Source organism: Anolis sagrei, chromosome 6 (assembly GCF_037176765.1).
Source record: "Anolis sagrei isolate rAnoSag1 chromosome 6, rAnoSag1.mat, whole genome shotgun sequence".
Taxonomy (NCBI): Eukaryota; Metazoa; Chordata; class Lepidosauria; order Squamata; family Dactyloidae; genus Anolis; species Anolis sagrei.
The window spans coordinates 119,915,836-119,928,197 of record NC_090026.1 but is presented as its reverse complement, the minus strand read 5'-3'; the positions used below and the strand labels follow the sequence as shown (position 1 = coordinate 119,928,197).

General features: G+C 40.2%; 1 protein-coding gene across 6 annotated transcripts in view; it reads left to right on the top strand.

The window, feature by feature from the left end:
• Nucleotides 1-12,362, top strand: part of RBM33 (RNA binding motif protein 33) — a 102,313-nt gene that overhangs the window by 63,125 nt on the left and 26,826 nt on the right. The window contains exon 16 of one of the 6 annotated variants that reach the window (XM_060782589.2): nt 2,938-3,405. The exons of the other annotated variants lie outside the window; for them this stretch is intronic. Within the exon in view, the coding sequence (XP_060638572.2) occupies nt 2,938-2,967 (30 nt within the window). The 3' untranslated portion in view covers nt 2,968-3,405. Of the gene's footprint in view, nt 1-2,937; nt 3,406-12,362 lie in introns of those variants that run through there. 6 annotated transcript variants of the gene reach the window in all.

The window sequence follows — 12,362 nt, the reverse complement described above, 5'->3', positions numbered from 1 at the left end:
TTCTTTTACCCATTCCCCATGGAAGAGAATTTGTCAAGGAGCTCAGTAGGAACAATGGTGATCTTTTGGTTGCTATCAACATTGCTTCTTGGTGTGGTGACTCGAAAAGAAAGTGGTCTGATTAACCTGCTCAGCACCACCAAAACACTGGCTGATTTAGGCTAGGACATAAGGCTGTAGTTTTGCAGACTTCCTAAGATTAATCTCAGGTATTATGTCTGAATAAGCTGATCCAGGCAGGGTCTTGATCTCTTCTATAGATCTGTTCCTTTTCTGTGCATTTTAACTAACACTTCTATGCGATTAAATGTCTTTAAAGCTTTCTACCTTTGTACTTAACAGCCTAAAATTAATTCTAATCAAACCTTCCCCTTTTAAAATATCGGTGTCAAAGTCTGAAAAACGTCTATACAAAAGTTGCATATAATGCATATATGCATATTTACATTTTGGTATGCATAAAATAAACATATGTGTATCCACAAAAGCTTAAGAAAATTAGAATACACTGCTATTTTTGCTTCATGAATCATTGTCTCAACGCAAAATTCCTAGGCTAACTTTAATGACTCTTAACAATACATATCTAGCATTAATGTATTGTATCAGCCGAGTGTATTTCCCTTTTGAACCCGCTTGACTGTGTTTTAATCAAAGCAACGTATGGCTTCTGTTATCCAGGTTCTTTTTATTCTTAGTTAGATATTGTAAGAAAAAGTACATCAGAAATATAATTGTGTGCCTTGTCTGGCATACTGTACAATGGACACTCTCAGCCTCAGGGAGAAAATTTTAGAAGTTGTGGCGAACACTTCCACTATTTGTTGATTTGAAAAATATCTGCTCTCCATTTGCCTTGTCTCTTTTTTTTTTTTTATCTTTTCAACTTCAAGTGTGTTCTTAGTAGGAAGTCTTTGGTCAGGCCAGGACAGATCTTTAGACAAGTGACCATTGGGAGTGGTTTCTGTTTTATCTGGCTTGGCTGCTGTTTTCTTTGCTGTGTATTTCTGGCCTATTCTATTTGTCTCTTTAAGGACTGTTGTGTTTATCGTGTTGTGTGCATCACTTAGATGAATTTTGAGGAGGTCTCATCTGTGAAGGGAAAGACAAAGTGAGAATTTATATTTTTTGGCAGTAAAAGAAAAAGGTGATAATAAAAGTCTGCAGCAAAAAGTATCTACCATGTACTAGGCACAAAAGGTAATTCATGATTTGCTCCAGACCAACAGAAATAGTTCATGAACTGGCAAAGGCCCAAAAGGTTCAACACCCCCATCCCTATGATGCCATTCTTTTTCACTTTGCTTCCAAAAAGATCAAGGGAAGGTAAAAAGCAAATTCCAAGCAAATTAGTTGCTTAGATTTGTAGCTTCTCTCATATGGGCAGCAGGTTCCAGTTCCTTCTGTATGAATGTGCCTTCAAGTTGCCTGTTGATGTATGGTGACCCTGTGCATTTCATAGGACTTTCTTGAACTGGAAGAGCCAGATTGCCAATCAAAACATAAAGGTTTTGATAGACAGTCTCTCATTCCAGTACTAACCATGCCTGACCCTGCTGAGATTCCAAGAACAGATAGAATCTTATGCCCTTAAAGCAGTAGTTTCCAACCTTTGGTCCTCTGTTTATTTTGGACTTCAACTCCCAGAAATCTCAGCCAGCTTGCCAGCTTTTAGGAATTGTGGGAGCTGAAGTTCAAAACATCTGGAGGACCAAAGATTGGGGACACTTGCATTAGATTCCTTTCCCCTGCTTAGCTTCATTTTCTGTCCTACTGTTCCTTCCATGGTCTCCTTGCTATCTACATTTTCTGCTGTAAACCTTAAAGCCTAGGGGACTACTAATGCTATGTTCCTGCCAGTAGTCCAGTTGACATTTCGAGACTAAGCTAGGTCTTCACAGGGTAAGAAATTGTTCCCTTGCCCATCTTTGTCCTATCGCAACCCCTTAACCTCTAGTAGCTGTCAGATAATGTTGCCACTGTTGATCTGATCTCTTTTCTCTGCACTTCCGTGTCTTCAAAGTGTGGAAATCGCACCCCATTTTAGTCACATTAAACTGTGACACATACAAAGGCAAGGTGGCACAACAAAAAGAGATGCCATGTCAACAAAGGCCATCCATCAAGAGTGCTTTGCTTGTGTAATACTCCAAAGGCTGGATGATCTTTATGGTCTCTCCTAACTATGATTTTGCATTAAACTGTCATTGTAAGAGGAAAATGTAGATAAGGAAGTATCAAATTTTGAGGAGCCAAAAGTCCCCCCGCCGAGAGTTTATCCTTTCACCAAGGTATACTCCTAAGCTATATTCAAATTACTTGCCACTCAGCATGCACTGTAGTAGTCACTTGTGGACTTTGGTCTAACTTTCAAGGCCCTCTGGAAAGTTCAGGGTCACTACAGTAGTAATTTCTTCCTTTCCCCAAAGCCCACTAAATAGGACGGAAGGTAGGAAGGAGACGATCCACTGTCCACAATTAGCTTTCAGCTATTTCCACTGATTCATAGATTACTCTTGATGGAATGTGGCCCTGTCTTCTAAATAGACAGGCTACAGTTGGAGAGTGTGTATGCTTTGCTCTATTCTTTTAATATATACCTTTCATTTTAGTAGAGCAAGTGTCTCTGTTTCCCATGTCTAGCAACTGAAGAACTTGGGTGGGAGGCAAGAATCATGTTTACATTTTTATATGGGCTAACACATGGATTAGTCTTATCATATTTCACTTGCTGAAAATTCATTGTTGAAATAGGACGTTCTGTAATCTGATGAAGCAGGTTTGTAAATAATAATAATAATACTCCCTGTGCTTATTTGGTAAGAGTAGCTTCACCTGTTGGATGTTACCCATTGACTACTATAGAATGATATGATACTTTAATGTTAACTGTGTGATTAAATCATCTTATGTTGTTGTTGGGTGATTTCTCCTTAGCTAAAGACTCGACTCCCTTGCTCAGAGTGACATGTCTAGTCCTTTGCCATCTGAAAATCCAAATAATGGACCAAGAACACAACTGTTTGTCTCTGTGGAGAGCTGCACTATGGGTCTTTTGTATATGAAAAATCCAATTTGTTCTATGCAATTGTTGGATCTGTTGGTAGCTACTGTGCCCGCAAAGACTGAAGCAACAGTTGCCACAATAATTTTATTTTTTAAATTCCAGTATGCATGAGTTACTGGCATTGTATAATGGGTGAAGTGCATGGAAGATGTGGAGGCATGGTAAAAGAAAACATTGCTGCAGTCGGGTAGCAAGCATTGCTGAAAACAAAAGCTGTTCCAAAAGTGTGTCCATTTCACTTGATACAGGCTGTTCTTTAAGCCTTGATTATTGTATAGTTTTTTATTTGTTTTTTGCGTCTGTATTGCTCATTTCATGCAATAAAAATGTTTAAATGATTTGTATTTGATAGCCCTTTTATTGTGATCTATTGGATCATAACTTCAGTTTCATTATAGAGGAGGCAAGAGTTAATCAAAATAGGGATCTTTATTTCTGAAATATTCTGAACTTTTCTACAATAGGCAAGAAGAACAACTGTGGAGTTTCATTGCTGATCTACAAATATAGATCATTGGAATTACAGCAGTAAAAATCCTCCCTTTACTTTGTGCACAAAGTACTGAATTTTCAGTTGAAAAGTGCATGCTGTAAAATCTCTAGAGCAATTCAATGAAATTCTGAACCAATAATATATGAATTCTGGAACTTTGGAACATTTTGCTAATTGAACACTTCTGCAACCCTTACTTCAAGTTTTGAAATCTTACTCTTAATGCAGGCAGAATTTCCTTGATCCATTCCACCTGGCTTCAGAGTTTTTACTAGATATCTACATGCCTTCAAGGCAATTTGCACCCATTGGGAGTAGAAATATTTTAAATTAAAGCTTAAATTCTCAGCACCTGAATTTTAATCTACCCCCTAAACCTGTACTTCTCCAATACTCCTGTGAAAGCATGGCATAATCATCAGTGAATGTAAATTCAGTGGCAACATGTGCGTGGTTGGAACTATGCTTGCTCATAGAGCCCTACTACTTCGAATCAAAGACTTCATCCATCTAGTGAGAAGGGGAATTCAGCTTAGTTCTGATTTCAGTCTCAGCCTAACATTTTGTAATTACCTCCCAGCTTCCTCACTCACAACAGGTGTTGCTACTCATAACAGTGCTGTGTCTGTTGAATTGCCAAGGTACGTTTGATTCCCTGATACTATAAATATAAATTACATAAAATCTAGCACAAATTCTTTGCCTCTGCTTTATATCCCTGCCCATTATCTTCACTCCTTGAATCTGCCATACTCTGAAGGTCTGCTGCTCCCTGAAAGGACTTCCCTGAATGTCTTCCTGCTCCCCAGAACACCACCACTTGGAACACCTGAGTGATTCCATGTCTTTTTCCCTATGAGTTCCTCCCCAAACCTACCTTTTCCTTGACCCCTTACAAATACTACTAGTTTGCATCCTCTGCTGCAACAGTTGCATATGATTTTCCTACTTAGCATTGCTCCCCCCACTTTTTTAACTATGTGCCCCAATGGGCTGATTAGGGAAATTCTTTTGTACTCTATATAGTGCTGTAACAACTAGAAGAACATTTTTTTAAAAAAAAGCAACTCCTGTTACAAAAACGAGTTCATGGGTGCACTTGAATGTTTGTAGGATACTCATAGGGTTATTAATTTATTTACAATACTTTAGGTCCTCTCATAGTGGTGTTCAGGATACAATGAAGTACAATAAACAATAGCCCATGATAAAACAGAACATCCCATCCAGAAAATCCAATAAAAAGTGCACCTGTGCCAATTTTAGTCCAATAAAACTTAACTCAGGAGCAATCATAATTGGTTTTAGGGCTTTTCTCTGAGTTTCTGTGCTGAGGGGCCTAGGCAGGATCTACATTGCGCTATATCCCAGGATCCGATCCCAGATTATTTGCTTTGAATTTATTTGTATGAGTCTGCACTCCCAGATAATCTGGAATAAACAGAAAATCTTTTCATCTTGGGATATAGGTCAGTGTAATTCCAGCCCTGGTGAATCCAGTTGGGGTAGAAAAGTTCCTTTTCTTCTTGCCCACTGACATAGCAGCTCAGAGGAGTGATGAATGAGAAAGGCCTCTAGTACTGATGTTAAGGTGAACACAAACTTATATTTATGGAGGTGGTGCTTCAGGTTGGCCAGTTCACCCTGCAAGAACTATGGCTTTCCAAATGATGATGTTCATTTCTTTCATTTCATCCAACTTGGTTACTGTGTTTAATGGTTATGGGCAATGCTACAATCCAGCACCATTTGGTGTGCGTACCTCAGTGGCCTAGATTATTATGAAATTTTTAGGTACTCAAAACATAGCAGTAATTCCCTCATTACAGAAAAAGCCCAGTTTGGCAATATCTTATAGACTTGCAAATATAATAATCTTTGTACCCATATCCTATTTCTGGCTGAACTAGAAGAAGTCGAGGAAGACGTGAGGTACAAATGTGGAAAAGACGGACAGAAGAAGATGCATGTATTATGGATCAGAAAGATGGGTCCCTAGGATATATTGCCCATCTCTGATCTTCCACAAAAGTATTTAGATATGTTGAATACCAGGTTAGGGTTTATAAAAAACAGTATGTGGCTGAGCTTTCATCCTAAATCTATTACAATTTGTGTAAAATGTGGCAGAAGTATTGAGTGACAATAGAGAGAATGCTCACCCCCATCACCACCACCATTACTTCTTCTTGTAGTATTTTTTTCTATCTGCAAGTGTACAAAAGTTTTCAAAATGGTAGACTTTGCTAGAATTTTGAGATATGGCATTGGCATGAAGGATATGCCTTCAATTGCCATAGTGGTTTAAGAAGTTGCAATTCTACAGCCATATTAGAGATGAAAAAGAGGGCATCTCAATGATCTTCAGCCAATAAGTAATCTCAAGGAAGTTAGTTATGAAAGCCCTAAGACAGCACACCTTAGGGCCCTGTGTTATTTGCTTTCTGTTCCTGTATATGCATCATTTCACATACATTATAAATCTTGAAGGACAAAGAGAATACTGATTTTATCACCAATTCCCTGGCCAATCAAGACCCACATACTAAGCTAGGGGGCATTTTTGCTTATTTGTTTCTTTATGGAATGTGTGTGCTTGAACATCTAATATGCCTCTTTTTTCTTAATTTTTAAAAAGTGCATTATGGTGTTCAAACCTTAAAAGTCAAACCTTATTTGTCCTTGTTTTTCAATGTAAGTCAATAGTGTCTTCAAATAACATTTGAAGGTGATGTTTTCACATGAATTGCTGTCCTCCAAAAGTTATAGGAAATTTGTGAATGATCTATTGGAATAGCAGAGACAAAGAAAGGTATGGATGATTTGGTGGAAATAGCAAGGACACCTACGTTATGTAATCCTCTTGAGGAGGAGATGGAACAGGAGGTTGAAGATGTAAAAATTGGGGATTTGAGGTCAAGTGTTGAGGTGGAAGAAGAGGGTGAGGAAAACATACTGCCGGTTCCTATGTTTCAGGAACACCGAAGGGTGAAAGAAGAAAGGAGAAGGTCAGCTAGAATTACTGCAAGGACGCTGAGCAATCAGACCTCACTCTAGGAAAAGCTATGCTGGAAGCTGAGGGCATAAATCAGCAGTAAAGCAATTGGTCAATGCTGGCAGCAATCGTTCTACTTCGTGCTTCTGTGCTCCGGTTTCCTTGCTTGCAGCTCCACTGTCTTCAAAGTGCCCTGCAAAGACTTCTTGCAAAAGGCTCTTGTTTCATGTCTGATGTAAGACTTTTGCTTTGCTTTTGGGATTTACCTTCTGTTACTTTGCTGCTGTTTGTTACGTCACAGTATTATCATTTTACTGAAGTAAAGCTTTTTTAATTGCTTTCACCCTTGTTGTAAGGCTGTTTCTGAGGCAAAACAGGACAACTTGCTTCATTTGAAATGTCCTTACATTACCTTCATGCAATGAGAATCTCTGCACTTTGACTGTAGTTCTCCTTGCTGAGTATACACATCCTGGGGATGCCTGGCTTGAGAGCAGTACATGTGAAAAAGATCTTGGAGTCCTCATGGACAAGTTAAACATGAGCCAACAATGTGATGTGGAGGCAAAAAAAGTCAGTGGGATTTTGGCCTGCATCAATAGGAGCATACATAGTGTCTAGATCTAGGGAAGTAATGCTACCCCTCTATTCTGCTTTGGTTAGACCACACCTGGAATATTGTGTCCAATTCTGGGCATCACAATTCAAGAGAGATACTGACAAGCTGGAATGTATCCAGAGGAGGGCGACTAAAATGATCAAGGGTCTGGAGAACAAGCCTTATGAGGAGCGGCTTAAGGAGCTGGGCATGTTTAGCCTGAAGAAGAGAAGGCTGTAAGGAGACATGATAGCCATGTATAAATATGTGAGAGGAAGCCACAGGGAGGAGGGAGCAAGCTTGTTTTCTGCTTGCTTGGAGACTAGGACGCGGAACAATGGCTTCAAACTACAAGAGAGGAGATTCCATCTGAACATGAGGAAGAACTACCTGACTGTGAGAGCCATTCAGCAGTGGAACTCTCTGCCCCGGAGTGTGGTGGAGGCTCCTTCTTTGGAAGCTTTTAAACAGAGGCTGGATGGCCATCTGTCAGGGGTGATTTGGATGCAATATTCCTGCTTCTTGGCAGGGGGTTGGACTGGATGGCCCATGAGGTCTCTTCCAACTCTTTGATTCTATGATTCTATGATCCCTCATGCTATACAAATCAGCTAACAGTTACATAGGGCCCCTTGATGGCGCAGCGGGTTAAACCGCTGAGCTGCTTAACCGGCTGACTGAAAGGTTGGTGGTTCGAATCTGGGGAACGGGGTGAGCTCCTGCTTTTAGGCCCAGCTTCTGCCAACCTAGCAGTTTAACACATGCTTCTGCGGGAAGGTAATTGCGCTCCATGCAGTCATGCTGGCCACTTGACCTTGAGGTGTCTATGGACAACGCCGGCTCTTCGGCTTAGAAATGGAGATGTGCACCATTCCCCAGAGTCAGATATGACTAGACAATGTCAGGGGAAACTTTTACCTTTTTAACGGTTACATGGTTACACTGACATCTAAATCAAACATTATCAGAAGAAAGACGAGTTGCTGTGTATTTTCTTGTTTCTGTGATGATGTGGGAAAGATGATTTGTGAATCTTTCCCATGGGAAGATCAGCAGACCCAGGAAACCTCTGGGATTCATGAGTTTCCCCCAAGAGCATCTTCAGAGTCATACGGTCAAAAAATAAACCAGGATTTCATTAAAATTGATCAATATCCTCATCTATGTATTACATCTACACCCATTTTGGAAAAGAAGAGGAATGGTTAACTGAGACGGTCCTTAAAATTCAGACTATCACTGCCTCATGTAAAACTTAGTTAAGATTTCTCCTTCCTACACCATTCCCAAAAAGTGTTCCTTCTTTTTCTTAAAATTGAGTTTATCAAAATATACTGCATGTTTCACTGAGTGTATAATTACTTTTGTGTTGGTAAACAATATTAAGTAGGCTTGTTCTCTGAGTATGAGGGTCTTCCAAGTGCAGTGTCTTGGTGGTGGATATGTAGTTGTCTGTGGAGTCCTATTCTTGACCCGCATGTTCTTCCACAGTGAGTGCATACGTTTCCAGGTGGAAGGCATTCCTGACCAGGGTTGGCTTGACTCGCCTTCGTCTTGGCACGTTTCTCCTTTTCGCCCTCCATATGTGCCTCTTCAAATTCCACAGCACTGCTGATCACAGCTGACCTCTAGTTAGAGCTTCCAAGGGCCAGGGCTTTCCAGTTCTCGGTGTCCATGCCACAATTTTTAAGGTTAGCTTTAAGCCCATCTTTAACTCTCTTTTCCTGTCCACCAACATTACGTTTCCCGTAATGTTGGGAGCATAGTTACTGCTTTGCGAGACAGTAAACAGGCATTCAGACAACATAGCCAGTCCAGCGGAGTTGATGACGTAGAAGCATCGCTTCAGTGCTGGTGGTCTTTGCTTCTTCCAGCACGCTGACATTTGTCCGCCTGTCTTCCCAAAAGATTAAGCTGACAAAAAAGAGATGGAATAAAATCAATGTTAAATTTAGTTATAGAAGGGGGCAGCTTCACTTGTATCTCACATGTGGTTGTCTGTTTCTTTCTTTTATTCCATGTTTTAACAAAATGCTAATCCTGTCCATTCCCAGTATTGTAAACAATATAATTAGATACACTTGTCAAAAGGTGTTTTTTGAGAATATATGTCCATTCTCATGGCCTTGATTAAAAGCAAAGTCTATGCTGAGTTTCCCCCCAAATAAGACACTGCCTTATATTTATTTTACCTCAAGAAGACACATTATGGCTTATTTTCAGGGAATTTTTTTAATTAACTACGGTACAGCAATCTGTATTTATGGGATGATCTCTTTGGTCTCAGTAGCAGACTGATTTGCTGAAGCTTTTCCCCTACCCCCTGGTGTTTGTGTGGGGTGAGAGAGACCCACAGACTGTCGCTGATAGGTTCTGGGTTAGAGAGACCCACAGTGCTGAGTAAAACGGCAGCCACAGCTTTACTTCTTTCCCCTGAGGACACACAATACCTAAAATACCTCTGTTCCTTACTTCACAGAGGAGACTTTCATTTTCACTCCCTTTATGTCTCAACTTGCAACACGCACAGAATGACCGGAACCGGATGGGTAGCCAACCTTGTACACTGCATAGCCACGCCTATCACTATGTCTTATCTCCAGGATATGGCTTACATTGTGCAAATGCTTAGAAATTCTGCTATCGTTTATATTATTTTTTTGTCTTATTTTCGGGAAAACAGGGTAGCAGAAAGGACAACTTCTGAAAAGTTTGTTTGTTGCATTTTGTTGTAAAAGGAATGATAATACTGGGTTGTTGTAGGTTTTTCAGGCTGTATGGCCATGTTTTAGAAGCATTCTCTCCTGACATTTTGCCTGCATCTATGGCAGGCATCCACAGAGGTTGTGAGGTTGGTTGGAAACTAGGAAAATTGGGTTCATATATCTGTGGAAAGTACAGGATGGGAGAAAGAACTCTTGTCTGTTGGAGCTAGGTGTGAATGTTTCAATTGGCCACCTTGATTAGCATTTGATGGCCTGACAGATTTTAGGAGTGCCTTGTTACTGCCTGGGGAAATTCTTTGTTGAGAGGTGATTAGCTGTTCCTGATTGTTTCTTCTATGGAGTTCCCCTGTGTTTGAGTAGTTTTGTGCTTTATTTACTGTTATAATTTTAGAGCTTTTAAATACTGGTAGCCAGATTTTGTTCATTTTTATTGTTTCTTCCTTTCTGTTGAATTGTCCACATGCTTGTGGATTTTAGTGGCTTCTCTGTGTAGCCTGACATGGTGGTTGTTAGAGTGGTCCAGCATTTCTGTGTTTTCAAATAATATTCTGTGTCCATCAGGTGCTCTGCCATGGCTGGCTTCTCTGGTTGAAGTAGTCTGCAGTGCCTTTCATGTTCCATGATTTGTGTTTGGGCGCTGAAGATGCCTGCCATAGATGCAGGCGAAACATCAGGAGAGAATGCTTGTAGAACATGGCCATACAGTCCAAAAAACCTACAACAACCCAGTGATTCCAGCCATGAAAGCTTTCAACAATACTATGATAATACTATACAGATTGTTTTGGTACCTTTGGCGTAAACCAGGGGCCCACAAACTTTTTAAACCAAGGGCCACGTCACAGTCCCTCAAACTGTTGGAGGGCCGGATTATACAGTGAAAAAAACATGAATGAATTCCTATGCACACTGCACATATCTTATTTGTAGTGCAAAAAACACTTAAAAACAATACAATTAAAATGAAGAACAATTTTAACAAATATAAACTTATTAGTATTTCAATGGGAAGTGTGGGCCTGCTTTTGGCTGATGAGATAGGATTGTTGTTATTGTGTGCTTTCAAGTCATTTCAGACTTAGGTTGACCCTGAGCGCGGGCCGGGTAAATGAGCTTGGAGGGCCGTATCCAGCCCCTGGGCCTTAGTTTGAGGACCCCTGGTGTAAACGATGCATGGCATCATATTTAGTTCAGTTTCACCCAATATTATGATCTGAGTGGCTTGTTAGCTGGCTGCATCCCTGCAATGTGCCACTTTGCAGATCAACCCAAGTTTATTTCCCCTAAATGTTTTATCCAGCGTGCACATCCCCCTCACTGTTGGGTGATTTCCTTTTTTGGAATTAACTTCAGAAAAGATTACATGGATAAACACAGCATTGTCGTCGTTAATAGAAACCTGTGCATTGAGGTCTATGGGTTGCAAGATCAGTAACAGTGGCGCTGACAGTGAAGTATGGCCTTATCAAAGGGAGAATTCATAAGAGGCGGCCCTGGGACACTCCGCCGCTGTCCTTCTGTGTATCCTGACAATGTTATCTGTCCTCTCAGTACGGAGTATCAAATGTCTGTCATGAGTATAGAAATTAATTTAATGTCACCTGAAGACATGCAATTAATCTTTTGGAGGTTTTCATAATACCTTTACAGAAAGAGTTGCCAGTTTGGCGGATTTGGATTTTGGGGTTTAGTCGAAGATAAGGAAAATTAATTTTTCATCAGGGTTAATGCAAGCTAGCAGGGCCACAAAGGCTGAGAGAGATGGTTGGGGAATTTGTCAAGTGTTGTCACTCTGGAATAATGCTGCTTAACGTCTGATCGGTGTAATCAAGAGTTGAGATTTCTATAGAAGGGGATTAATCAATTTGCTCACTACAGGATGCACGTTGGTGATATCGCTCATTCGAGGCGCTTTAAGAATTAAAATAAGATTTGATCTGTCAAATTGCAAGGAGCTCTGACAGTATCAAAGGGGCAAGGGTTTCTTTTATCAGAACATCCTCAAAGCATTGGTTATAAATAAATTTGTCCTGCTAATATTGGCGGCAAACAAACCTCATCGTCATTGTGAAACTGTCAGGACATCCGCCGTTCTGACACTTCTTAGATCTTACTTATTAAAACATGTAACTTTGTTTATGAATACGGCAGGTCTTCTTAAGGTTTTTGGTTGGGATTAGATTATATTTCTACAAATAGACCATTGAACTGGAGACAGCTGGGTTCCACTCTTCGTTGTGTTTTGAATGTCTTACCTTTTTAACCATGAGACCTTTCGGGCTGCAGGGAAATCACATCAATGCACATTTGAGTGCAACATCTCTAGCTTGTGCACCACTGAAAATGAGTAAGGATTTGGTTCTTTAGGATGAAGTATTTGTGATAAAATATAATCAGCACAATAACGAGTTTCCAGCTTGATGGGTTATTAGAATCCACATTCAGATAATGTGGGATTTTCTGCCTTGATATTCTGGGATATA